At 36.3% G+C, this 27,797-nt stretch overlaps 2 protein-coding genes across 2 annotated transcripts; both read right to left on the bottom strand.

Annotated features, from left to right (window-relative positions):
* Positions 1-448: 448 nt before the first annotated feature.
* tnfsf10 (TNF superfamily member 10) lies at positions 449-4,307 on the bottom strand. The gene is made up of 5 exons (XM_066708908.1): positions 4,126-4,307; positions 2,918-3,058; positions 2,769-2,814; positions 2,542-2,655; positions 449-2,327 (listed from the first exon to the last, which is right to left on the bottom strand). Exons 1-5 carry the CDS (start codon positions 4,237-4,239, stop codon positions 1,885-1,887), a joined length of 858 nt encoding a protein of 285 aa, XP_066565005.1. The 5' UTR covers positions 4,240-4,307; the 3' UTR covers positions 449-1,884.
* A 6,025-nt stretch (positions 4,308-10,332) lies between these two features.
* On the bottom strand, positions 10,333-16,531 carry nceh1a (neutral cholesterol ester hydrolase 1a). Its single transcript, XM_066708907.1, has 5 exons — positions 16,277-16,531; positions 13,689-13,917; positions 13,352-13,421; positions 13,075-13,246; positions 10,333-12,459 (listed from the first exon to the last, which is right to left on the bottom strand). Exons 1-5 carry the CDS (start codon positions 16,412-16,414, stop codon positions 11,842-11,844), a joined length of 1,227 nt encoding a protein of 408 aa, XP_066565004.1. The 5' UTR covers positions 16,415-16,531; the 3' UTR covers positions 10,333-11,841.
* Positions 16,532-27,797: the final 11,266 nt, after the last annotated feature.

Raw genomic sequence — 27,797 nt, 5'->3', positions numbered from 1 at the left:
TGCTGGCGCATAAGTCAAACTGAAATACCCCCAATCCTCCCACCCCCGCCACCACCCCATATGACTAATAAAAAGAACCAATAAGAAATAAATAAACCTTGTAAACATGAGCAGTATACTTGGATTTATATGATATACTAGGCTAGTTGAGAACAAAGATTTGATTTGAAAGTAAATTTACTACCCTTGTTTTGGAGGACAAATGAGTGGGAGAATTTAATCAGATTCTGTTACAGCAGTGGCCAGATATTCACTTATAATGCTTTTATGTAGGTGATGTCCTTTTATTACAAAAAAGCAAGGGCATACCTGCTTTGTAGGTTGACTGCTTCATTGAAATCCTCAGATTATACAAAAGAACACTACATATAAAAACAAAACACCAGGGTAATCTGTGTACAATCATTCCAGACTTAAAAAGGGATACTTAAACAATCACAACAAATGGTTAGTAATCATTTTTGCATTGCTTTATTATCTCATTATTTTAGAAATCATATTGTTTCTGTTGTATATTTGATGAGCATGTTGATTTCTTCCTAAGGCTTTGTGCTTACTGTGCATACATATTTAGTTTGAAAAAAGCAAAAAGCAAATAGATTTCAATACAATGTGCTATCTGAGGAGATTTTTAAATATCTATTCAATGTGTATTGTGCACTTTTTCAGTAGTGATGAGATTTTAACCCATACAATTTAGTGATCTCAAAGCTATGTATACAAGTTAGTCTTTTTACTAATTTAAATTAAATCTGACAAGTTATAATTATAATAAATGCAATTCAGTTTAAACAAAAATGTACTGTCTTTGTGGAAAGAATTACAGCATGTAAATTATTCCTTTCACTCACTTTAAACATGATAAGAACTTCTAGTGATGCTGTTTACAATAATGTATTGTGGATTTATTGACAAATAAATATGTTTTGGAATATTTACATGGAGAAAAAGCTACATATTGCATGTTTTACTGTATTAATGAGTATGACATCCTGTATTCATGTTTGAACTTGGATCAATAATTTTTTGTTATATCTTTACAACATTCTCATCAAAGTTCCATCTTGCTTCTTTTGTCCATTGAGACTTTTTATTCTTTCCAGTGTAATCTCTATTTAATCCATAGGTTGGAAGGAACATAAGTAAATCAAGATATACTCAGATGTACAAAAGATTAATAATATGGTACAAGACTTGACAACTTGATAACATGATCCTGTTGTTATCTACATTCCCTTGGTGCAGTTTAGTGCTTTATATAATTCACTGACATCATTTGGGAAGTTTTGTCATTCTTCTTCTTACAAGCCCATTGAAATCCCAGGGCTTTGTAATGCTACAGTTGTAAAGATGGATCTAAGCCATGACTGTGTACAGTTTGATGTTTAGTAGTGGTGATTACTGAGCACAATAAAATAATGGCACTTTTTCCCCTATCACTTGAACACATTCATAGTATCTTTGTAACAGCCTGAACTCCACTCAAGATTGCACTAGTCGGGACAATCCAAGCCCCCATTTCTTGCACTTCAGCCACAGTCCTTTACCACTGACGGATACGGCACAGCACCGTAACACACAGCTGACCAACTTGGGTCCCTTCCTTACCCCTGATCCACTTCTAGATCTTCTGGTTGCATCTTTTATCAGTCACACATGAGGTAGTATTTGCATAAGACCAGCCCAGAAGCCCATCTAATATGGCCATGGAGCAGCAGACATCCCTCTTCCCATCTCCTTTCTTCCTTGGACATGACGATGTTCACACCAGAGTAAAAAGCTTTTGGGTGGACAGTCTTCCACGCACACCTTCTGCTTCAACACACCCTCTGTGCCTGGGGTATGGTAAAAGGTAGTTCATAAAAAACATATCACCACCTTTCACTAGCTGACCAGAAACACACCAAAGAAACTGGACTCCTCATCCATGTCAATGATGCTGATGTTGCTGACCGACACAAATATTCTATCATTGGCATTGAGCAGGAACACGCCAGCCTGGTAGATGGAATACAGTCCGTACTCTGCGTCTTTAGACCAGCAAGTTGTCCTTGCATTTTTCATCAAAAGGATTGGCTCAGGATAAGAGGCCACCTTCTTGTAGATGTACTGCAGCATCTGTTTGTTCCTTATTGATGCATCTGCTACTTCAGAATCCTCCGAGGTTAAGGTATGTCTGAAGTATGTCTGGGAGTAGATGTAGTACAGTCCCGCTCGGGGGATGACGAGCTCACCGTTACTCAGTTGAAGATTATGCACAAATGCCAGGCCCTTCTCAGACTCCCAGGACTGAATCTTCTGACCATGAACTGTCTTTTTTATTGGATCTACAAACCAAGCCAAAGAGTTTTAGTTTGTGGCATTGTTCTGATCTGTTACGATTAAATATTTTTAGTTGTCAGTAATGGTTACAATTTTAATAAACTGTGGTCGTCTCTCTAAACTCAATACACAATGAATATTTGTAAGACTGTTTTGATCTCTTTTTAACATGTACTGTATTTACACTTGCATTAATCCTTGAGGTGATGCCAGACTTACTTTCCATTATATCCGTATTACCCCTGAAATTCCCCGTCAGATGAGCTGCAATTTCAGGACGTGGCGAGTCGTGATTCGTTATCGTCAGGGATGGCAAAACCTGAGACACTTCACCTGGAAAACAGCGACAGTATTCATTGTCAGTCATGTTTTAGGGAGTGTGTCATCTTAATTTCTTCAGTACTACAGTACTATGGAAAAAACTCAGAATAATCAAATAGATGTACCTTTCACAGCTGAATATATTTCCTTCTGGTAGCGGTTTGACATGGTCTGTGGAAAAAAGAATGTGGAAATTAGTAGGTTTATGCTGAAATTCACATTGAGCAAATTAGAACTAATGGGGGTGAAATAATTAGCACATAATTCTGCACACCTTTTCTATCAGGAGATGGAGCTGTTGTGTCACTTGCCAGCAGGGGTCATCATTGCCTTCCTCTGCAGTCACACCCTGAAGAGTCTTCAGATTAGACCGCATCAGGCAGGAAATACTGCTTTTAGAAAATGTTTCCTTCATCTGGGAATAAATACAATTGTTGAAATATGTAAGGCGCCCAAATAAACGTACACCAGTTATTATTAGTATAAAACAGTATTGTATTAATCATCCATTGTTTATTGAGGGTTGCATGTTAGTGTTAGTTCTAGAATATCTGAAGAAACTGCTGATGTCAAAAGGTTTTCGTGTACACGTTAGCAAAACTGCAAAGAAAAACTAAAAACTAACCTTCCTTTGACTTAGTCAGGTTTGGTATTTGTTTGTGTGGTTTACTGACGAAGTATGTAACTATACAGGACTGATATGCGGTGTTGTTGGAAGTGAAGTGGTATTTGTGAATGTTTCAAAACACTCAAAGTAGTAAAATGTATGATTTACAACTGAACTGTTCGTGATTTTCCGCAAAGCACCGAATTGTTCATCTATTGTTTTATGTAATGTAAAGTCACTTTACTTATTGGTGTAGTCAAACCTATTTCTATTCGTTTTCATCACAGTTTAAATCAAATGTAAGCGCTTGCCAATTAGAAAGATATTACATTGTATTAGTCGTGTTTAAAAAAGAAAAACAACAACAATGAACATAGGCGTAGACGAAAAAGACTGAACTGAAACTGCCTCCTTTTGTGTTGGCGGTGTTTCCCCAACTCTCCGGGTCTACCTTAAAACAGACTTGTTTTTCTTCTCCCTTCACTAGCGCAGTTTCTATTGTTCATCCCATTGGCAACATCCCCGTTTTAACAGCTCCTCGGGAGAACAGGACCGAGTGGTGTAAACTTTACAAAACTGTCAGCCTTTGTTTAAGCTTTCATCCACTAGCATTATCATTTTGAGTCACTAGTATACAGCCCGAGCATGCACAACACCTTTTCATTAACCTTACGGACTTCATTTCCTCGCCGCGTTAGGGGCTCATATATTGCACTTACATAATCTCGACTGCTTGCTTTTCCTTAAATTGTCGTGCTAATTTGTATGCATATAATGATATGTGCTGCATACTGTGCGTGTACACTTATATTCAAGTAGAGCAGTACATCGTTTTTTAGGAGGCATCTTGCATTGTATTTGTTCCTTTGCCTTACCGTTGATAGCGAGTTGGTGAAGTAAATAAAAGTGACCGCCACTGCTATCGTTTGCAGGAGAACTGCAAAGAGAAGCACAAGTCCCAGAGTCTGCATCGAAGACGAGTTGGTCATTTTGCCCGCTGCACGCAAACGTCCCAGACCAAAGCTTAATGCGAGAAAGCACCACAGCGCTATAAACAAACGAGAGGCGGAGCTCCGCGAACCGGGAAACCTTCGCCCTGCTTTACCATAAATTATGTATTTATTTGTTTTAAGTTTCGTTTCCTCGTTGCTTTATTTTCTGCTAACACTACTAGTCGAATATAACTGGCGCATTTCACTGAGAGGCTGAGATTTCATGTTATGCGGCAGTGCAAAAATAGCAAGAGTTAATCATAATGTAGTGAATGCAACTAATGATGTTTTATATCCTAGTGGACAAAATACTGTCGATGCGCACAATATTATTGTTGGGAATTATTATTGCTGTTATTGTTGGGGAAACTACATTTACCAGAGATGATACGACTTAACCACAATTAAATGACATTTAAAATAAAACATTCAGTGTAAAGTGGTATTTTAAATAAAACCACGGTAGTAAACAGTTGTGTTATAGGCCTTTGAGGGTCCAACAGTTCTTAGACACAGGGCTAAGGTGATTATTATTAAATGATTAATTAAAATTAAAATACAAACGTTTACCTGTTTTCAGTTATTTACAATTACAATGTTACGTTTTCAGACAGGACCACAACATCATTTGTGTAATTCTGTGTATTGGGGGTTCAGCTGTTAGATATAGGTTTCGAATGGTATTTGGTCAAATATCTGCTGTTTGAAGGCTTTTTAGAAATATCAGTGGAGTTTCTGTAATGTGCCTGCATCATAAAATCAACTTCATACCTTAAGCATGTTAGTGCTGGAATAGTGTGACAGCAACTCCCCCATGTTCAAGTGCTGTCCTGTCTGCTGTAGGAACAAGGAAAACGATACTTTCTGTTCCAGGAATGATATAGTAACAGTAAAAGGCAATTACATAGCAATGTAAATGTTGTTAGATTTTTATTACATTTGATAATCAAATGCAACCAAAATCTGTCTTATACCAAATGTATTTTAAATACACTTGCATACAACAGGCATTAATGATCTATATAAAACATATTTGGTTGCATAATAGGGGTGAAGTTCAAATAATAGCAACATAAGCAGAGCAATCATATAGCCTTTTTTTTAACAAACAATTACTGAGAATAGATTTTATCAATACTATTTTTTTTTCAATTGAAGAATTACTCAAGGGCACACTGAAGCACACAGTTTCACGTGATTACATTTTCAAGAGGTTCTCAAATTCAGAGCCAGATTTATAAATTGTGGGTCCCTGGGCCCAGTGCTTGAGCACTCTTTGACTGTGTCACATAACACCAGCTCCAGGCAGTGGGGAGAGACTACCCAGCTTGGGCTCTCAAGCAGCACACTCGGCCTCTGACTCTGTGCTGCTAACGTTAGCAGACACACAAGAGCTGGCTTTAAAATAACTCATGTCTGTACACTTTGGGGAAGAGCTACCTCTCTTGCCTCTTTCTCCTTTTTATGTTTTTGCTTGAAGTACTGGCTAGGGGCACATCGATGCATCGCTTTTTCAATTGTAACAGCTCACTAGCTATCATATTAACATTACAGTGAATGTGTTAACATTGAACAGTTGACTTGCTTATCATAATTTACTTCAGTGGGGCACAAATAGCATTGTGGGTGGCCCCCTGGTGGTCGGAGGCCCCTGGGCAATTGCCTGTGCGGTAATCTGGCTATGCTCAAAGTGGGATTCCCCCAGGGCTGCCAGATATACTTCTCTTAAAATTCCCCTAATGGTGAAAATAAATCCCCCATTTTGCCCTATTCAAATTGTGGGGGCCTAACCAGGGGGCTGAATTGTTGAGCAGGGGTGAGTGCTGCTGAAATGTTGACAGGAGGGGACACAAATAGAGCAGGCGTTCTTAACCAGGGGGTGCGAGATGCCCTTTCTGGGTGTGCAAGATATGTTAGTTTATTTTTAGAATAGTGCCTTTTAAATGGGAGTTCCCATTCATTTCAGCAGGAACAGCCCCCACCCCCGTCGACCTAATGAGGGCACGGGATTAACATGGGTCACTGCAGGGTGTGCAAGCCTGCAAAAAGGTTTAGAACCACTGCTAGAGTGTATCAGTCACAAGTCTCATAGAGGACAATAGCATGTTGTAGAGGACAAAAGTGTCCAGTCTGCTTCCTGTCTGTGTGTAAGTGTTAGTCATGTTAGTCTGTGTGTAAGCTAAATTTGCCCTATTTGAAATTTTATTTGGGGAAAAGGGAATACAAGCACAATATTAGAATGACTGTAATAAGTTCTGTCTGTCTAGCACAACAGTTATTAGTGATTGTCAGAATGGAGTAATAATAATAATAATAATAATAATAATAATAATAATAATAATAATAATAGAAAATGAAGAAAAATCATGCAAAGGATCTTACGAAATGTTCTATAGTCAAAGTTTATTCCATCGATTCTATAATCATGAATTGATTTTGGAATCGAAATTAGTGAAATCCCCATCCCTGATAAGAAAATATATCTGGTTTATCTTGCTTATATTTTTATTATTATTATTATTATTATTATTATTATTATTATTATTATTATTATTATATATTTAATAATTTATTTGTCACTTTTGGGATTGTATTTACTTGGTTCCATTTCCCTACACTGTCTGAGTTTATCATCAAAAAACTTAAACCGGTCTCAATTAATATGTATAAAATCGTTACCTAAATTAAGGATTAGACAAACATGAAATTAAACATTTATTTTGGGGTAATTGATCCCAGGGTTATGTTAAATATATGTTAAGGGATTATTGGCAGTGTGAGGAGCTGAAGTGACAAACAAAATATCTGGACTACAAAGTCAATAATAAGAGTTGCATGATAATGTTTTTCAAGTATGGAATTCACAGCCCTTCAAAATGAAAATGAAAGTATTAAACTTGAATTGTATTACTGCATGTATATACAGGTTCTAATCCTTACAGCTGAGCACTCGATATAAATATGTTGGGTTAAAATTTAACATATATTTTGTTCCATGACATTAAATGTAGGAATAGATTGTTGCACTTCTGCAAATCCCTCTAAAAGTATATGGAGCCTCCCTAGCATAAAACAGGGATAAGGTTAAGGTTAAACTGTAAAGTAAACATAGGCTGGGGAGGTACTTAAACTGGAGAAAAACAAGCAAGCATCCAATCAGCTAGAGTTTGGAATATGGGTTTTTCCCAAGGCACAGGGTAGTTGGCTTCGTTTACGAAAGCAGACGCCAGGATAAGGTCTGGAGGAGAAATTGAAACTTAATTTAAGGTGGACTCTTTACATTTGCTTTTGTTTTTCTAGAGGGATTTACCTGCTTCTGAATAAAGCTTCTTTCTTTAAATACCCAGTTTCTGATATTACAATTTGACATTGCATTCAAAAACAATATATACTTTTCTATAGAAAGTAAATCAAACCAACTATCTGAAAACATTTAAAGCATGACAGAACATGACGTTAGTGCTAACCAGGAGAATGTTACACAATCATTTTGATGCTTTCTTTTATTCTTGTGCACAGTGGCTGCTTATTCCCCCTTCTTTATTAAATAATAAATAGAGTACTTGTCTTCATTTTGAATTACTCATCAAATCCAGTTAAAACAAGGAACTACGATGCTTTTTATAGCTCCTAACACTTAAGTTCCCCAATGTTTATAATCTATACAAATCTTAAAATGTCTTATGAAATATAATTAAAATTGCATTTGTAAAGAGGATTTAGTTAGGAGTTTAAGTGAATAACGAATCATGAGAAAGACAAAGTAATTTTGAAGGAATATGTTACTCTACAAAACAGCTGCATACAGGGGGCCTGATTAAATCAAAACTTTGACACACCCGCTAATAGCAAACTTCAATGCTGTACATCATAGTGGTTACATTTCTGATTAGAAGAAAGTAGCATCTTACTAAAAATTATGCCACAACTGAGTACAGTTATATAATTTATTAGCAGATATTCTGTGTCGTTACAGTTGGACACCACTGGAATACAAAAGGATAGTCTAATATTTGAGATGTCTTTTGAAATCAGTTGGGTAAGAGAGCTATTTAAAAATACCCTTACATTCATTTTATATATATTTTTTAGAACATACATTTTGGCTGATCCACTTTTTGGTATAGATGCCATGCTTTCGCAGGAGCACTTTTATCCCCGTTTTCTTCAAAAACACACCCTGAGGGTCACAGTAAATCATATCCTGCATCAAACTCAGGAAAGGGATTAAATTGGTTCTGCTAAATGAGTAATTAGTGCAGAAGAGCTCTGGTCTGCCAAGACTGGACTTGAAGAATCTCCCTGTTGGGTAAGAACATATCTTTCTTTTATGGTAAGGTCATGGACAGGTAACATTAACAGTCTCGGTTTGGGCATGTTGGAATGTAAAAGGCAGTCACCTTCAAAGTGGGGGAAAAAAGCACAAAAAAGAAACACAGGTCTTCATTTTATTGTGGGATTTTGTATATTAATGATATACAATCTATTTCTTGTTATTTACGTCTAGGGGGATTTACTTTCAAATCTTTATTGTCAACTACATTCCTTTCTGCAATTATTAGCTTTCATTTTACAGGAGGTTTATGTTTCATTTGTTTACAACCTGCCTTAACTTTTTCGGTTTCAACTCTGTGCTGTGGTTATCTTATTCTTTCAGTCCATCTCAAAAGTTCATTGATATTCTCCCATGTGCTTTACTACAGAAGAGCAGAATAAAAAAAATGTATTGAGTTGAAGAAGAAATTTGTACTGCATTATTGTAATGTAACCTGTAAATTGTCCTGAATAAGGGCGTCTGCCAATAAATAAATATGTTAGGCTGAATGCATTTTCAGCTTCAGATGAGATTTAAAAATAAATGCACCTGAATATTTCTAATACGTCAGAATAACATTAATTCTAGTTAATGCTTTAGAATATCAGAAATCAGAAAATGAAAAACCGTTTTCCCACCATACATGTACTTATGCTGTCACATGGAGTACATTTCTTGACTTTTTTTGCATGCTTAGGGAAGTCTAGTGCATGTATGTTAGTAACAGGTTATTCTGGTCATGTAGGTCAAAAGTAAATAACATGCCACAACAGGTTGTTCAGTATTACCAGTAAAAAATAACAGGTTTGTTTACAGAAATGCTGTTGTGGTGCTTGAGTTGATTAACAAGGTTTTTCCCTAATGAGAATGAAGAACTCTCAGGTGTGCTCTGCTACCTAAATGCAAGGATTACCAGTACGAGTGCAAAGGAATGTTGCTCTTATTTTCTCAAGTGACACACAAAAACGAATTCCTTTATTCCTTACAAATTACAGAAAAGCACAGGGGAAATTACAATTCACCTCAGATTAACAAGAAATGAAACTATTCCCCACAGCACTATTTTAATTATAACATTTTAAAATCTAGAATATATCTCAACATTTAAAACCTACTATTCATATCTTCTCAGGTTATTACAGGTATAATACACATGCCCTATAAAATACTGTATATATAATTCCTCCAGTTATCTTTTGCATTTAGAACATTTGACTTGTGAAGTTATCTCCAAACTTAGTGACTTTCATTCTGAATTGCCCATAAAATGCAAGAGGGACGCCTAGTGTTTGAAAATGGTAGAGTACAAAGAGACGATCAGATATATATCAAGGCATACAATGCTGGCATTGTCTGCCTTAGCATGGTAAATCTTACAATCCCTTAAATACACTGTGGAGGAGGGATATTCCTAGAAACCTGTGATTTCTACTACTTATGATTTAGTATTAGAAGTATTAGTGGTATATGTGCTTTCTGACTCAAAAGCTAATCCAACACTTTGGCTTTGTTAGGTTCTCTCTCTCTTTGTTATTTTAAAATATACATTTTGAACTCATATAGAAAGAAGGAAGCTCTGTTTTTGTGTTTGTTACTTATATATATTGTTATATTTTCTGATATTTTCACATTTTACAAAGGCTACAATTTGAACATTTTCAGTCAACGTCAACATCAACTCTATATAGCAGTCTTTTATATTTGGCACACACATAGTGCAACTGTATTTCTTACATTGCATGACTAGTGATGAAGAGATCAACAAAAATGCACAGTTCAATTTGATACAACCTTTTTATTACACATCCGGTTGACAATATCAAAACATTTTGTTAAAGCAATCCAACAGTGTTAAAACCCCCTATGTACAAAATGAAGCCAAATGTTATAAAGAAATAATGTTAATTTAAATTTGTTTTAGTTCTCCATCTTGACATACAATATAGATACATTCACAAGTCTGAATTAATAAAATCTACAAGATGTAGGCATAGCCACAATCTAAGTAAAGTGTGCTTAGAGACTGCAAAGCGAGTAAATGATACACGACGTAGCAATTGGATTTGTCCACTCTGGATTGTGCCCACGCATTTCAGAAGTTTCACCCAACATAAAAACTACAACAAAAAGAATAAATAAAATATAAACCAGGTAGGTTGAAGTAAAAGCCTTATATTGTATTTAGAGTGAATTGGGTTGAGACTTGTGGATCTCGTTCACATTCAAATTCACTTAAAATTATCCAGTTCTGTATGTACTCAGTAAGTCCAAAGACTAGAGCAGTGCAACTGCAGTTTGTAAAAAAAAAAAGAGCTAGGCCAAACACCAAATTAAAATTACATTAAAAAGCATACTGACAGAAAGCATATTGCTTAAAACCTGCTAAATTACCTACATACAATTTGCTTCACCTAACAATGTAAGTCTGTAAATAGGACTTAAATGTAACAACTCCTACAGGTATTGCATCTCCATTGCACTACCTGTTCCCTTCAAATACTAAAGAAATTGCCACTGTATAGTCAAGAGTTTAAAACAAATATATATATATAGCTATGACTACATTTAAGTGATGAACTCTTGCACTGTCTCAGTGATACTTCTTTTAATTTATTTTTAGTTTTTTTTACACTTAACTCTTGGTAAGGGTTCAGTGAATTCAGTGTATTTCTATAAAGTGTACTGCTTCTGAGGTGATCTTTGCCATTTTGAACAAATACTTTTTAAACAAAAAATAAATGAAATAAAATTGAAATACTGCTATATTTATTTCAAAATATTGGAAGAAGAATTTTTATAAATCAATTTTTTTTCTTCACTTGGTCCAAATACTACAGCTTAAAGTTGTAATTTTTAATCACTCCTCTTCTCATAAACATACTTGAATGTACTCCTTTAAAAAAGCACATTAAAGCGATACTTCATAATATGTACCATATGAACTCACTATAACACCTGTGGTTAAACCAGTGCAGTGCAAAACAATGAGCTCATTTGACAAATGTAACACGTTTCAGTGCCATGATACACAGAACAGCTTCAATTTCTTAAAGGAATGCTGACGACTGCGGCTAAAACAAGACTTTGGAAGACAAGACTCTTGCCCAAATACAGCTGTAGGTCAAGCTAGGTTTGCATTGGCGTGTTGCATTGCACTAGACATTATAAAAGTGCATTATTTTCTCATGTGTTTTCTTTAAAGTACATATGCAGTGGCATAATTATTCATCTATTACACACAAACTCACATACAAATATACACACATACATTCACAAAGGAACACCTAAAGATTCTCATCCAGCCACTTGATGTAGTTGTTCATGGTCCGAACACCAACAGAGAAATAGGTGGGCCAGATCCCGAATATCATGCAGCCATGAAAGCCGTCGTCGTAGTGGTCGTGGGTGACGGGGATGCCGGCTTCCTCCAGGCGCCGGGCGTACATGATCCCATCATCTCGGAGGACATCGTGTTCACAGGTAAGGATGTAGGTCCGTGGCAGCATCCTTAAGACTTCCTGGTCGGCCAACAGTGGGGCAGCTCTTGCATCTAGTAGGCCAGGCACCTCTTCAATGACCTTGGGCGTGCCCATGGCCTGGACCACTGGCTTGTAATTCTTCTTGAAGGCCGAAGGGAGCAGCAAGGTCCAGTTGAGCTTGGCTCGGCTCACAGTGGCTTGGCTGAGGTCCAGGGCCGTGTGGTTGTTGACCAACAGGGGCTGGATGAAGCTGGGGTCCCCATTCAGATACTCCAGCCAAAAGCGTGCCATGAGTGGCCGGTACAGGATAGGCACATCTCGGTTCTGCTGGTAGGAGGGCGTGTTGAAATCAAGAGCCTGCAGCACTGGGTAAATTAGGGACTGGAGCTTGAACTTATTGGTAATACTACTGTCCAGAGCAAGCTGAAAAGAACAAACACACACAAAAAACATTAAATATTACTGTGTTGTTAAATAGCAAAACCCACAAATCGTGAACAGTGTAAGTAGCAGTAATTGTAACCCTTAGGATGCAGCCTTCCAACAATCTAGGTCTGGAAGACTCATTCATGCAGTAAAAAATAAATAGTTTGTAGAAGATTAGAAGAGGGAGTCTGGCAAAATGTGTTTTTAGAATGAAATGACTACAGGCTTTCTGAATATAAACAAAATTGAGTTTTGCTGCCAAAGTATGGTTTAGAAAACTGGGGGGAACTGGTTAGTAAAAGTCTGTGTTCAAGTGATTAGCTATGCCAATGATACGTGGTTCTGGAGAGCCACAACAGGTTATAAGGGAAATTCAAATCTGAAAGAACTAAAAACCTGAAAAAAAAGTGGTTCAAGAAGTGGCAACCAACCAGTTCAATTCAGTAATTCTCAGCTCAGCTGTAAAAAAACATTAGAAGACCCTGTGGCTCCCCAGGGCCAGGAACAGGGATCATTGAGCTTGGCTGTGAATATCCATCTTGCAGGGTTCTGAATGCATAGACAGGATTAACTACAGTAAGTCACTGTGATCCTTTGCAAAAATGTGCTGACCTGTTGTGCCACTGCGGCAGCCAAGTTCCCTCCAGCACTGTCACCAGACACTGACACCCTGGCCGGATCCACAGAATATTTTGACAACACCTCTGGCTGCAGAAAATGCTTGGTTGCAAGGAATGCATCATTGTACTGCTCAGGAAAATGCACATCTGGGGCCAGTCGATAACTAAAGGGGAAAAAAACTAAATCAATCAAACAGCATTTTAATGAAGCAAATATAATGCATAAAGACAGGAAAATACAGAACATATCAAATAGAGTTTCTACTTACTCAATGGAAACAATTACGGCCTTCAAGTCTTCGGCCATTTTCCTACATAGATGGTCATATGACCTTATCCCTGAGGGTCAAGAAAATGCTTTATTAGATTTAAATAAATAACTAAACAAACAAGAGCAAGAGTGTTTTTTTTTGGTTTGGTTTTTGTTTTTTTACGTGCACGCATTTGTTTGGCATTTCTACCATGGGATCATTAATCTCCTCATTGGAAATATTAATTCTTCAAACGTGTCATGTCAATTTGTACTGGGCCTTGTCCATGGTACACCTCTGATTACAATGGCATGGCGGTTTTCCTGTGCACTATGGATGTGTGTTGGTCACTTACTGGCACTACCCAGGGCCCACCCTCCTCCGTGGAGATAAACCACACTCCTCTTCAGTGCGTCACCCGGCTCCTTGTTGTACTCGAAGACTCTCACCAGCACCCCATTGAACATGGTGTCGCTCACCCGCACCGCCTCGCTGGACACAGGAGCCAGCATCCCAAAGTTCAGCACCACGAAGTTCAGCACCCGGATATGGTGGCTCAGGCCCAGATCATGAAATAGGTTCCCCTTGGAGCAAGAAAGAGCAAAATCTCCATTAACACAAAGGTTGTGAGTAAATTACAGGCCTCAGTGCACCAATATGATATTATGATCTACCCCCCCAAATATCAGCTAAAGAGGTTGTCCATACCTCTGTTTCTAAGTATTTCTGAAATCTGCCACTTATTCGTATGGCATTTACAATTAGGTTTGTCTTTCTTCAACTAATTAAATTCAAAATTTCATTTGTCCGAAGCCTATGCTTCTCATAAATGACTTGCCTCTCTGTTCCTATGATTTACTATAAAGAAACCAACAACAGAAGAGTACAGGCAGTGTATTGTCAATAAAAAGTAGATTAAAGAAAACCTTATTTGAACTCTTGGAGCACAAACGTAAGCATGGATATTCCAGGAAAAATACTGGGAAATTAAGCAGGCTTTGGCTTTTGAGGGTGTTTTTTTTGTTGGGGGTAATTCTTTAAATCCATCGAAACATGAAAGCAGCTTCACCCTGTTACCAGTTTCCAATCACACATCACCCCTCATTTGAAAACCCACTTACAAAAAAATAGGTCACGAGATAGACAAAACATGTTTTATGTTATTTGTGAGACCCAGTCCAGCAAGGCTAACTGGATCTCTTAATGGCATGTTGGGCACTGGTTTTAAACCTGTTTTAATCAGGAGGATTTACTGCGAAAGCAAGCCCACAGTAAAAACACCCTTTGTGCCTGATATGGCTACGTGAAATGTACTGAATATACCTTCAATTGCATAATTGTTGTCATTATAGAATTTACTTTCTTAGATAGCTAGATGTTAGCTACATATGGACAGACTGTTTTAAGGTTATCTGTATTGCCCTTGTATTGTCACTGGTTTCAACATAACATTGGGAGTAAAAAAATCAGGGAAAAGGCCGAGACAAATGAACACAAGAACACAGTGTCCAATACTCAGTGTTTCAGAAGCTTAATCAGTTCAATCAACCCCACTGATAATAACATACTTTCTTTGACAGTGTGCAGATCAAATTAGGCCATCAGCCAAATCTTAAGAACTGTAGTAGTGTATTGTTAATTCCTGCGATAAATATATAAGCGTATAGATTTAACATAATTCTGTTCCTATGTCAGATCAGTGGTCATAATAATGTCTTGTGCACAACTTATTCTCTCAACTTTTAGTAACATTTAACAATAGCAACATTCTTGAAAAACCAAAGCACACTACCAAGATATAGCCTACTATATATATTTATATTGTATCATTTTTAAATTGTGGCTACAGGTTATTTCTACATATAGTTCATATGAAATTGGGGAGAGTAGTTTTGAACCTGTAATGGTAAAAATATACAGAATAACTCAATTAATTTTCCTTGTTATGCTAAAAGATGTATCTGGTCACAGGACAACAAATTCCTCCTTTAGTGTGTCTCAAAGACAAATATTTTCTGCTCAGTTGCTTAATTCTGCTGTAGAATGTGTCTGGGGACAGGACAGAAATCCCAGTCCATAAAAAGAACAGTTTTCAAAGAAGTAGGTGAAAGTTCACTCAAAGTTATGAAGCAGCTGACAGATAGTTGATAAAGCAGAAGTAAAGTAATAAAACAGTCACTGGGTTTTATGTCAGCTCCCTGCATTTACTACTGGATGTCCTTCTTTACTTCCTCTAAGGTGTTTCCATTGCAAGTGCTTGTTATAATAATTATTATTGTGATTATTATTAGTAGTAGTATTATTAAGAACAATTCAAGAATACAATATATGTAGCCCAAGTGATCATGTTTCACTGAATATTATTTATCTATAAGAAATAATATTTAACAAGTTCCATGAAAAATTTAAGAATGTTCATGTGGCCATTCTGAAGAACAACTGACTAGTGACATAAGGATTGATAAGGTTAATATACCTACAGTAGTTAGGTTTCAATTGATCACTAATGTCAAAATACAACATATACACCATAATCCCGGTCACCCATCTGGAACTCCAATCAAGTGAAATACTTCCAGGACACCATCAACAAGAGGTGCCACTATACAATGATTGTGCCAGAATGCTACCATAATTACATGTAGGCTCTATTGCTGCATTTAGCGTGACGAATACATGGGACTTTGGCGTGATGAACGCATTTACCACAGATGTCTTAGCTCTGCGGCTCATTGAGAAACGTGAATAATCAAATGACAAGCATAATATATATATAGGCTAGTCCAAAATAAACACATGACCAAGCTGCAATCGGTTTGATGCCTTACTCTAATGAGATATTGCAGGAAATCTAGTGTTCGAGCCTTAACATTATTTATTGTGATCACAGCCCAATGTGAATCGCAAAAACAAAGGAGAAGTGATCAATATGGGCAGCCTTACCAGATGCTGGACCCCTCGGAAAGTTGCATCCAACAGCATGAGTTTCCATGGTTCTGAAACCGTGCTTGGCAGCGGAATGTAAACGTAGTATGCAGACAGAAGGGAAAACAGAAACACCACCGCTAAAGCCGACTTCATATCTGCAGTATCTGTACTAGCCTGCTTAACCTGCTGAATAATATAGAAATTCGCATCCACAAATTCAATTCTGAGGAAGTCGATTTCAGAGGTTGTATAATGCCATTAGCCAATGACATTGACCGAGAAGGAGGGAGCATGGGAAGTGTAGTTCTCGCTGGAAATATGTTTGCTATTCAGTGATCGATAACGGAGAACAAAGTCAACCAACCCCACACACTTGCAAAGCCTCTTACACGACTGTGCAACACACCCGCAGCAAACTAAATGCCACATGTTTACGTTTTTTAATTTTTTCCACATTTGTTAAAAAGGTGTGCTGTACGACTTCAAGTACCACAATTCCGCGATGGTATTCTACGTAACAGGAGGCGGGGCTTAGCCTGATTACGTCACTAACAAACTCTTCCGGATTTTCTTGTATTATTTCTAGACGAGCTGCCTTTATCCTACTTTGAACAATTGTGTTGTGTAGGAGCCTTCCCAGTTTGTTTTACATCAAACGCCCATACATATTTAGAAGGTGAAAGGGTACGACTTCTTATAAATAAATTAAATAAATTACATGTAAACACTGTAACTGACTTGGTATTGCAATAATAATGTTTAATAAGGTTCATCTGAAAACTATGACAGGATAGTTACATATCAGTATATATTGTGGAAAACCTCTGTTGAAGATAGTCTGGTATTTTCTTTCAGAACTTCAACACTAGATGTCACTGATGTTTTCTGTAAAATCTATCTTTCATTAACAGCTTCCATAAAAAATACAGGTGCAGTCAAAAATATATACAGTACCTTGCAAAAGTATTCATACCATTTCTATGGTGTCCCATTTTGTGAAATTACAAAATGATGCTTACACATTTTTTTAACTTGATATTTTATTCAAAAAGGTTAAATATATGCATTTCTTTATTAAAATAATACTTTCATGTAAATAAGGTGTTCCATATAAGTGTGGCTCTCTTTCCTCACCCAGTAAACACACCATCTGGATTTCCTTATCTGTTTTAGAGGGACCTACACCATAATGAATTCAGTTTTCTACTCATCCTTTCCTCCAGAGCTTGGGAGTATGATACAGCGAGTCTAAGAAGGTAACCTTATCCCTGACTTCTACAGTTCAGCTGTTGTGGTTCTTGGCATGATGTAGCCAACATTTTGGCATATTCTCTGAACTAAAGCTTCTGCCCAGCAACCAGATGTTGTGAAAATAAAATTGCTTTAAAGAAGAGGACAAAGGTTCATGTGGCACAACTAAGCAAAGAAAAGATAGAAATGTTTCTTGGACTTAGATGTACATGTGTACTGCAATGGGTTTTTTTGCAGAGACATGAGCAGAAATGAGTGGAATGTCAAGAAAAACTGAAAGACAATTATTGTGATTTCAAACTTGGGGAGATTTGAGTTTCATTCACTCAAACCCTGGACATTTGCTTTTGGTTTTAAGACTTTTGAGTGGCTGCTGCATTAGATCTAGATTTATCAAAAATATATATGTATATTATATTGCTAGGTAGAGAACATGCTGGTTATATTCAATATTTTTCAGATTATTAAATTTGCACTGGATACCAAATTAATGTATTTTACATTTTCAGTTGCCAGATTTGCAACTGTGATCATTATTGATTTCCGTTTCGTGCATGCCACTAAATCACTAGGCAGAATATATAGAGATCACATAATTAAAAACTTTAAATAAGATGTCAGTTTTCATGGGTTGTTCTGCTGAGATTGTAAAATGTCATCTTCCCACCTCATTCAGCTGCATTGAAATCCTGTTAGATAACACTTCTATGGACCTGTCAACACAAAGTGAAAATATATTTTATACGTTATTTTGTCAAATAAATGCTGTACAGTGTACACTACAGTCTTATCCTCAGTGACATCCAGGCCAGCAAGCAACAAAATGACCACAAGGGTGTGCTAGGCTGTTGACAGACACCCATTTGATTCACTGTTAATCTCATATTTAAGAAAATAAATAAATAAATGTGAAGTTTACAGAGACATTGACGCTATTGAATTAAACCACTACCAAATGATTTCCAGATGAAGAATTATAGTGAGTGGATATCATTGCAACCAGATAGCCTTTCCATGCTGAAAAAATGATATTTTTTAAGTGGAAAAAGCATACTGGATTGAAGACTAATATCTTTGTTAGATGTACACATAGATATTAACATTGATGACAGGCATTCTCCACATAACCAGACTTGCATTTAAAGACATTTATTTGTTTGAAAAGCTGGAATCTGGTTTAAACAAAGTTAAAAGCCATGCATTTTCTTTCAACTGACCGTAAATAATTGGGCACGAAAATCCAATGGAAGTAGAAAAGTCAAGTGACCCAAGTCAGTGATGCATACCCCAGCTAAAATAGCCCTTAGTAATTGTATTGAATGATATTATATATATATATATATATATATATATATATATATATATATATATATATATACACTCACCTAAAGGATTATTAGGAACACCATACTAATACTGTGTTTGACCCCCTTTCGCCTTCAGAACTGCCTTAATTCTACGTGGCATTGATTCAACAAGGTGCTGAAAGCATTCTTTAGAAATGTTGGCCCATATTGATAGGATAGCATCTTGCAGTTGATGGAGATTTGTGGGATGCACATCCAGGGCACGAAGCTCCCGTTCCACCACATCCCAAAGATGCTCTGTTGGGTTGAGATCTGGTGACTGTGGGGGCCAGTTTATTACAGTGAACTCATTGTCATGTTCAAGAAACCAATTTGAAATGATTCGACCTTTGTGACATGGTGCATTATCCTGCTGGAAGTAGCCATCAGAGGATGGGTACATGGTGGTCATAAAGGGATGGACATGGTCAGAAACAATGCTCAGGTAGGCCGTGGCATTTAAACGATGCCCAATTGGCACTAAGGGGCCTAAAGTGTGCCAAGAAAACATCCCCCACACCATTACACCACAACCACCAGCCTGCACAGTGGTAACAAGGCATGATGGATCCATGTTCTCATTCTGTTTACGCCAAATTCTGACTCTACCATCTGAATGTCTCACCAGAAATCGAGACTCATCAGACCAGGCAACATTTTTCCAGTCTTCAACTGTCCAATTTTGGTGAGCTTATGCAAATTGTAGCCTCTTTTTCCTATTTGTATTGGAGATGAGTGGTACCCGGTGGGGTCTTCTGCTGTTGTAGCCCATCCGCCTCAAGGTTGTACGTGTTGTGGCTTCACAAATGCTTTGCTGCATACCTCGGTTGTAACGAGTGGTTATTTCAGTCAAAGTTGCTCTTCTATCAGCTTGAATCAGTCGGCCCATTCTCCTCTGACCTCTAGCATCAACAAGGCATTTTCGCCCACAGGACTGCCGCATACTGGATGTTTTTCCCTTTTCACACCATTCTTTGTAAACCCTAGAAATGGTTGTGCGTAAAAATCCCAGTAACTGAGCAGATTGTGAAATTCTCAGACAGGCCCGTCTGGCACCAACAACCATGCCACGCTCAAAATTGCTTAAATCACCTTTCTTTCCCATTCAGACATTCAGTTTGGAGTTCAGGAGATTGTCTTGACCAGGACCACACCCCTAAATGCATTGAAGCAACTGCCATGTGATTGGTTGGTTAGATAATTCCATTAATGAGAAATTGAACAGGTGTTCCTAATAATCCTTTAGGTGAGTGTATATAAAAGTGTGATGTGTTTCCTTGACAGAAATGTGCATTTGTACAGGGTCAGTCTACCTACCCCTTGGTTATTTCACAGAGTTCATACACAATTCCATGCATTTTATTAATGACATACAAAAGAATGCTGAAGACAATAACCATACACATATTCAATGGGTGTTTAATGTGCAGATTAAAATTAAACTGAACATTCTGGAATGTCAATGAATTTATATTTCCGGATTACCACAGAGTTCTATGGTAAAACAGATAACTGTAAAATCAGATGTCCTTTGCAATTTTGGACATATCAACAAGGTTCACACAGATACAAGTATCATAATAGAGTAATTTAAATCCTGTTATAATGTATTGTTAAAACCTTGAATTATTATTTTTTTTTCTGTGCCAGTGTGTGCCAGTGTCTTGTATCACCAGATAATCTGCAGGGTATGGAAAGGGTCTGTGAGAAACAGCCCATTGATTCAGTTTAGAGATTGTCCATAGTTATTTTCCAGTAGATCCACAGATACTTGAAATGATGAATCAATATTCTAAAGCCTTTTTTGTATTGTAAAATACCTTTGGTTTGAGATGTACAATATGTTGCTGAAATCATTTTAATATGGAGTATGTGAAGGACATTTCATGCCTCAGATTCCTCTGGCTCATCCATCATCTTTCTGTAATTAGCTCCAATTAAACACATTAATGCAGGTACCTTGAATATGTACAGATGCAACTTACAGTTACCATTTAATACGCCCACCACTGATGTACCAATTAATAATGCTGTGTCTGAGCACTGGAAGGTTGCATTTTAATACATAACCTTTTCATTCTCAACACATTGGAAAGGTGGCTTTGTCTTTCTTGTTGATGATTGTGATGAATGACTTTCCTCCACTATCCACTTCTCTGCTTGGCCATTAAGTCCCTCAGGAGACAACAAGGTTCTGAATACATCTGAATAATTGCTTTCCTTCCTGCAATGCATGGAACAGATTATTTTTTTTCCCTCCACCAGAGCTATTTGTCCATAGCTGTATTTAATCTAACATAGCTGAGCACATGCCTCTCCGCTCTTTCTCTTATGAATACATGAGCAGCTTAAAGTCCAATATTTATTTAGTACATTCATTCATTCTGAAGAGAGCTTTTACTATAATGCCATTTAAGTTATGCAAATACATTTTTTAACATATGTTAATAATTGTACAGCCATTCACTTGTCCAAATTGACTTGCAGAACCTAAAGTGAACAATGCTTTTTATGTTTAATTATATTATTGTTGATGCAAAATGAAACACACACACTTGATCTATTTTATGTATAGAATATGAATGTAGAAATAAAAGGGAAAAGAAAGAGTGTCCTTGTTGGTAAGGGAACATTAGTAGCCACTTTCCTATTCCATCAAGGCAGTTGCTGGACTGTGCAGAATTGCTTTGTAAGATAAAGAGGACAGGTTGTGAGGTTACAGAGTGTACATCAGTAATGAATATGGTTTATGGCCCAGGGAGCATTAAAACATATTAAAGGTTTTTAAATAGCGTATGTGCTTTCTGCTATGCTCATTTTGGGATGAGTGTTGTTGGTATTTTCACTTTTGCCTTGATAAGCATGTTCAGCCATGTTTTTTTTCCTATATGTGAGGTATTCGTTTATTATTTTTCGTGTTATTCTATTTTATTTAAGATGATTTTCAAACGCATTGTTCTCTGGTGAAATTAAAGTTAGGTAGTTTGTAGATTGGAAATGCCCACAGTTATTGTGCAGGCTGAAAACTGGTCTCTTGGCATAATAGCATAAATAATATTTAACTTCTGCAATAAGGCTCTTGTTGGTGCTTGATGAGTACAGCAAACATGCTATTTTGCTGCAAAGAGGAAGTTGCATCTGTCTCTAAGATTACATTTCAAATACATGGAAAAACAAATGATTGATTACCGTACGCTTTAAAGAAAGATTTAATTATTATGTGGTGCACTACGTATGCAAGTATGTTTACCTTATTTACTGTATGTCATAACGCATTGTTCAAGTCTGGAATTATATTATATTATATTATATTATATTATACTGGAATTTCAGTTTGTACCAAGATATATTCAGCTGATTTCTGAATGCTTTTTATTACCCAAACAGGTAAAATTGAAATTATGTGGATTAATATGCAAATCTCCCATAGCTGAGATCCCATCCCATTTTTTTTACAATAGTCATTTAGTCTTCAGTCTTTCAATCAGTCTCAGTGAATTCAGAAATTCAGTCCTTACTGATATGACCTTCATAGGTAAAGTATATCTCCTGGAACGTGGTTAGACAGAAGACATGAAGCAGCTGTTCACAGTCGCAAGTGAAATGTGCTGAAAGTCATATTGGGACATATACTTTAATTATGTCTGACTTTAGGATCCTCTATAATACATGCAATCAAAGTTTAATTTTGATGTCTAATTATATCCACTGTTGCCAAAGTTGGCAGTAATTGAATCCCAATTCTAACACGTGTCCATATTTAATCACCATTGTAAAACAGTGCTATTATTCTACTATACATGTGGAATTATACTCTTGCTTGGAAGTGCTTTTTGCCTTTTACTTTGGTTCAATCAGGTGTGTCAAGGATATATTAAACTTTCATTATACCCTACAATAGTGTAGCTGGTCAATAGAAAACTGAAGACCTGTCAGGTTTTCCATGAATTTTAAATAGGGAAATGTGTGGTAATCCAATGAGAGCACTCAATAAATAAACTAGTTTATTGTACAATAATACAAGTACATTCATTCTGGTGTTCTTAAGGGATTCATTTTTTCCTATAATAAAGGAAAGATAATTCCACTAATGTAACCTGCTGTGTAGTACCATTTTATTACTTTTACCATCAATATATCGGTGTACACCGTGGCATTGTTATAATTAGCAAGACTTCAATACTTTTTTATACTTCAATACAGGTATTTATTACAAAGCACATCATTTATATAAAAAGACACAGGTGCAGTATTTATAGTAAAGTCTATATATGTATAAGTCTATAAGTCTGCTGGCTGTACAAGTAGTTAAGCTATTCAGTTTCTTGTAGAAAATGGAATGGTTTAGATGCCTTATTTCCTTATTTCTCATCCTCTCATCCCCTGCACTTCAATCGGGTGATAGAATCAGAAACATATTTACTGAAAGCTCAGCTCATTTGACTGTGTTGCTTTGCAGGTTTATTTCCATATTTAAAACTATTACTACTACTACTACTACTACTACTACTACTACTACTACTACTACTAATAATAATAATAATAATAATATGTATTATTATACATTACTACACTACTACTATATACTTCATTATTATTATAGTTCTAGTAGTAGTAGTATATATACTAGCAGTGATATTATTATTAATAGTAATAGTTTTAATTTAATTTAATTTAATTTTCACTGCTTTTTGTACAGTGCCTACAATAATAATGCAATTCAGACAGGGCAAATGCAATTATATTACTGACATTTGAAATGTGTAACACATCAAATGAGAAGACCTAAGCAGCACAGTTTACATATAATTTATAGTAGCTGGAATAAGCATGCCTTTTATGCCTCCGTCAACCTCATTTGTGTTGGCTACAACTAGACTGTCTGACAAACCTAACTAGCCCTTTGGGGTGAGAGGCAGCCAAAGCAGAGTCTGAGAAACTGCAACAGACTCCTGGCCAGAATCTGAAGTTCCAAATCAGTGCATAGCTATTTTTATTTTCCACAGACTTGTCTCATGGCACAATCCTTACTATACCTTTTCAAGCCAACAGGCCTCACTGATGCCTCCAATTCCCTGTCACCATTTGTTTCCGTTTACAAAAATGAGATTTCCAGTGTCAGCTACGTTGTGGACATTTTATGCAAGTCATTTTGGTCAATCTTTGTCCATGTAAGAAAAAAAAAATACTACAGCAGATGTGATAAATAGCTTGTAATCCACCACTTCTGATAGCTTCTGTCATTACTATTAGCTAATGGATTTTCAAGGTTTGTTCTTAAGATTAGCTTTGTGATTCTAGCAAACAATCAGCCCAGTATACAGAACAACATAAGAGGGAAAATATTATATTTGCAACGTTTCTTTAAGTGCATATTTTACAGTTTTTCAGACTAATTATGATTAGGGTTCAAATTACATTTCTATCCTATATCTATTGTTATTTCATTATTTTATATATGAAAAATGAATACCAGACCTTCCAGGCTCTTTGGCAATCAGGATTGTCCTGTAAACGACAGAGATTTTCTATTTCATTTTTAATTGTTGGCTCTGAGTTGACAATTTGTGGTTTTTAAAGAAAAAGGCAAGAAAAGAAAAACAGCTGTGCTTGACAAAAGTGGTATTGACGACTAAAAATGCCATGCCTTGTAAATCTCAAATAAACCTGAGAAAATAGTGGGGCACAAGAAAACCATCTGTTTTGTGACAACAGTGAAAATGGGCACTGTGACTTTTAGAAAATAATAGAACAATCAAAGGAGTAAACATCTGCTGGCCATATTTCAACAATTTCTTAAGCCCTTATCCCGAAGATTTGCCTGTGAACTTGAACATCTGTCCTGATACCCACAACAATGGTTAAAGTAAGACTGGGCTGGTTTAAATCAAGGATAATATGATAGTGACCCTGAACACACAGACAAAGAAAACCTGAAGGGATTTTAGATTGATGCACTTGTATTTAAATTAAATCAAATTTACATATTATGGGATGAACTTAAGGTTGAAAGAAAAGTGATTATGATTGAATGCTTATGAATACAGTGCTAGAATAGTGTTTTGGCATGTCCAGAGTATGTGTATTTTTGATAGCTAACAAGAGGGGATATTATGATCAGAAAATATTACACACACACACACACACACACACAACACAAATAATAATATTAAATAAATGCATTTTAAAATAAATCAAGCTAATTCTGACTCTTCCTGATGTTTTGAAAAATAAATAAATACATACAATGTACTAGTTTGCATTTACCAGTCAGAAACTGCATCTTTTCTAGTTAATATGATAAAACCCCCACCACATTAGGGAGACGAAACACAAGAATTATATTACTTTTTTGTATACTTTCACAAGATTTGTATTGTCAATCATGCTGAAAGAAATCACCCAGTAATAAAGTGAGGGAAAGCGTATCTTATGAAAATCGTGACAATACTGCCACCAGTAGCAATGGAAAAGTGATCTCTCCTGTATTAACCACTATATGAAAACATTCTGCAGAGACTGCCAGTCACCCCGTGCTTGCTTCTTACACAGTCTTCCCACTTCATTCCTTTGCTTACCACTACATCTGTCACATGGAAGGAATTTGATAAATGAAAAAAAGAAGAAGAATCTGTTTACTGTGTAATAACATAGAGGAGGCAGAGTATCTCTTGTTGACCTGCCCTTGACACTGGCATTAAATCTACTTAGGAGGTGAAGACTCAGTAACACATTCCCCGGATTTTGCAGGCCTGGCCTTTTCTTTCTCCACATAATTTCATGCTTGGAAAATATATTTTCACCCTATAGGCTGACAGTCACTAAATCAGTGTTCTTGCTGACATGATGGCAATGAAAGACAGTGACAGAATGAAAGGGGGTGAAGGTAGGGAGGAGGAGACATGGGTGAAGGATTTTGTACAACATCAGCAAAATTGTATCTAGCACTTGAGTAACACTGGGTCAAACACAGCATCCGTGTCGCAGTGTGTTTGAAGCAATAGAATCCAGCCACATCTGCAAGGGAAAGCTGAAAGGCTGTGATTTTTCAGGGTCTGGTGTGGCTCAAGTCTAGTATTTCCCAGTCATCAGACATTGTGGAAGCAGTAATGGAAAACCAGAGGTGTTTTTCCTTTTTCTCTCCTCTGTCACATAGACGGGACAACTCAATGAATGGGACAGGGAGATGAAAGGTGTTGGAGATTAAGTCAGGGCTTGGTTTCCAGCCTTGATTGAAGGGCCTATCTGTGTCACAGCAGTTTGGAAGGCTCAGATCCCACTTACTGACTGCATAACTTTAACATAGTCAGATAATCCTGCAAAACTTCACTGCAGCTCACACTATTGCTGCCAAAGATAACAGTGGCCTGTATATACAGACTACTGCAGTCCACTTGAAAATAATATTTAACTTCATTTTGACTTGATATAATTGCACAATAACTTTTCAATTGTTTGCATTCCAACACTGTATGGCCCAAAATTCAGACTTTTTATATGTAGGTTAAGCCTTCCCTTAAATAATACAGGATAGTTAGAAAACTCAGAAAACAAATATCCAACTTGTGATTTTGATCTGAACATAGCATAACACAGTATAAACTATAAAAATGCTATTAATAAATGAGAAAGAGATCTCAGATATTTGTATGGTTTTAGATGTAGGCAGTAAATTAAGTCTGATGTATAAAAAGCTTATATGATAGTGTAAGGTATGATAGTTTGAACCTTTTTCTGCTGGATTCCAATTGTGCACTGTTCCCGTGCAAAACTTTAGCACATGATCACCAGTATATTTTAGGCAAAAGCAAAAAAAAACAAAGCATGACCAAAATGGATTTGCGTTATCTCCCAAAAAACTGTTCCATCTTAGTCAGTACTATGTAGGCTCCCAGAGACTGCAGATTATTTTAGATGGTTCAAGGGTTAAAGCTCAGTTGATGTAGTACATGGTATACATCAGGTTTACCCCCTTGAGTGATACCTCTAATTTCAACAAAAGACCCACGTGGTCTCAGACTGAATTCCCTACTGGGGTCAGAGTAAAACTGAACAGAAATAAAACATTCATGTACTGTTGGAATGTGCTTTTGCTTTTTAAAATTATTACATTATTTTCTAGTTCTATTCTGTTCATATTTTATTTTACATATATTTGTCTGCATGTATGTGTAATCATATTTAACATGGCAAACACAAAAAATCATCTACATAATATAGGCTTGAGATGCATAAAATGATTCTGTCTTCCTTAATTGTGCTTTAAAACAAGTACTTTAATTACTAAGTAAATTAATTGGGGATATGTATTAATTTACTACTATTATTATTAATTTCTTGATAAAATATATTTTGATAATAAAAATAATTCAACTTGGTAGGAAGAAAAAAATTGAAACAGTTGAACTTGAAACATGCAAACATAACACAATATTAAAAAAAACATGTTTTTCCCCATAATCAATTATATATATATATATATATATATATATATATATATATATATATATATATATATATATATAGTTGATTATGGGGAAAAACATGTTTTTTTTTAATATATATATATATATATATACAGTGGCTCTCAAAAGTATTCACCCCCCTTGGACTTGTCCACATTTCATTGTGTTACAACATGAAAGCAGAATGGATTTAATCAGGAGTTTTTGCCACTGATCAACACAGAAAATTTCCATAATGTCAAAATGTTTTTTTAATCTGCAAATTGTTCCAAATTAATTACAAATACAAAACAGTAAATAATGTAATGCATAAGTAATCACCTCCTTTGCTATGACACACCTCATTGAGCTGTGCTGAAGCCAATTGTCTTTAGAAGTCACGTATTTAGTTGAATGGAGTCCACCTCTGTGCAATTAAGATGTGTTGCATGATTTGAGGTTAAATACACCTGTCTCTGGGAGGTCCCGCAGTTG

The sequence above is a fragment of the Amia ocellicauda genome, chromosome 7, assembly GCF_036373705.1.
Source record: "Amia ocellicauda isolate fAmiCal2 chromosome 7, fAmiCal2.hap1, whole genome shotgun sequence".
Classification (NCBI taxonomy): domain Eukaryota; kingdom Metazoa; phylum Chordata; class Actinopteri; order Amiiformes; family Amiidae; genus Amia; species Amia ocellicauda.
Note: the sequence above shows the minus strand (reverse complement) of the source record. Positions and strands in the feature narration are given on the sequence as shown.

What these genes read in the sequence shown, in the direction of transcription:
- tnfsf10 (XM_066708908.1), bottom strand. Translation starts at nt 4,239, where the DNA reads ATGACCAACTCGTCTTCGATGCAGACTCTGGGACTTGTGCTTCTCTTT. An exon ending in TCACCAACTCGCTATCAACG is followed by an intron (nt 3,059 to 4,125) that starts GTAAGGCAAAGG and finishes ATTTATTCCCAG; the next exon opens with ATGAAGGAAACATTTTCTAA. An exon ending in TAATACGGATATAATGGAAA is followed by an intron (nt 2,328 to 2,541) that starts GTAAGTCTGGCA and finishes CTTGGTTTGTAG; the next exon opens with ATCCAATAAAAAAGACAGTT.
- nceh1a (XM_066708907.1), bottom strand. Translation starts at nt 16,414, where the DNA reads ATGAAGTCGGCTTTAGCGGTGGTGTTTCTGTTTTCCCTTCTGTCTGCA. An exon ending in TCCGAGGGGTCCAGCATCTG is followed by an intron (nt 13,918 to 16,276) that starts GTAAGGCTGCCC and finishes TCTTGCTCCAAG; the next exon opens with GGGAACCTATTTCATGATCT. An exon ending in GCCGTAATTGTTTCCATTGA is followed by an intron (nt 13,247 to 13,351) that starts GTAAGTAGAAAC and finishes TTTCCCCTTTAG; the next exon opens with TTATCGACTGGCCCCAGATG.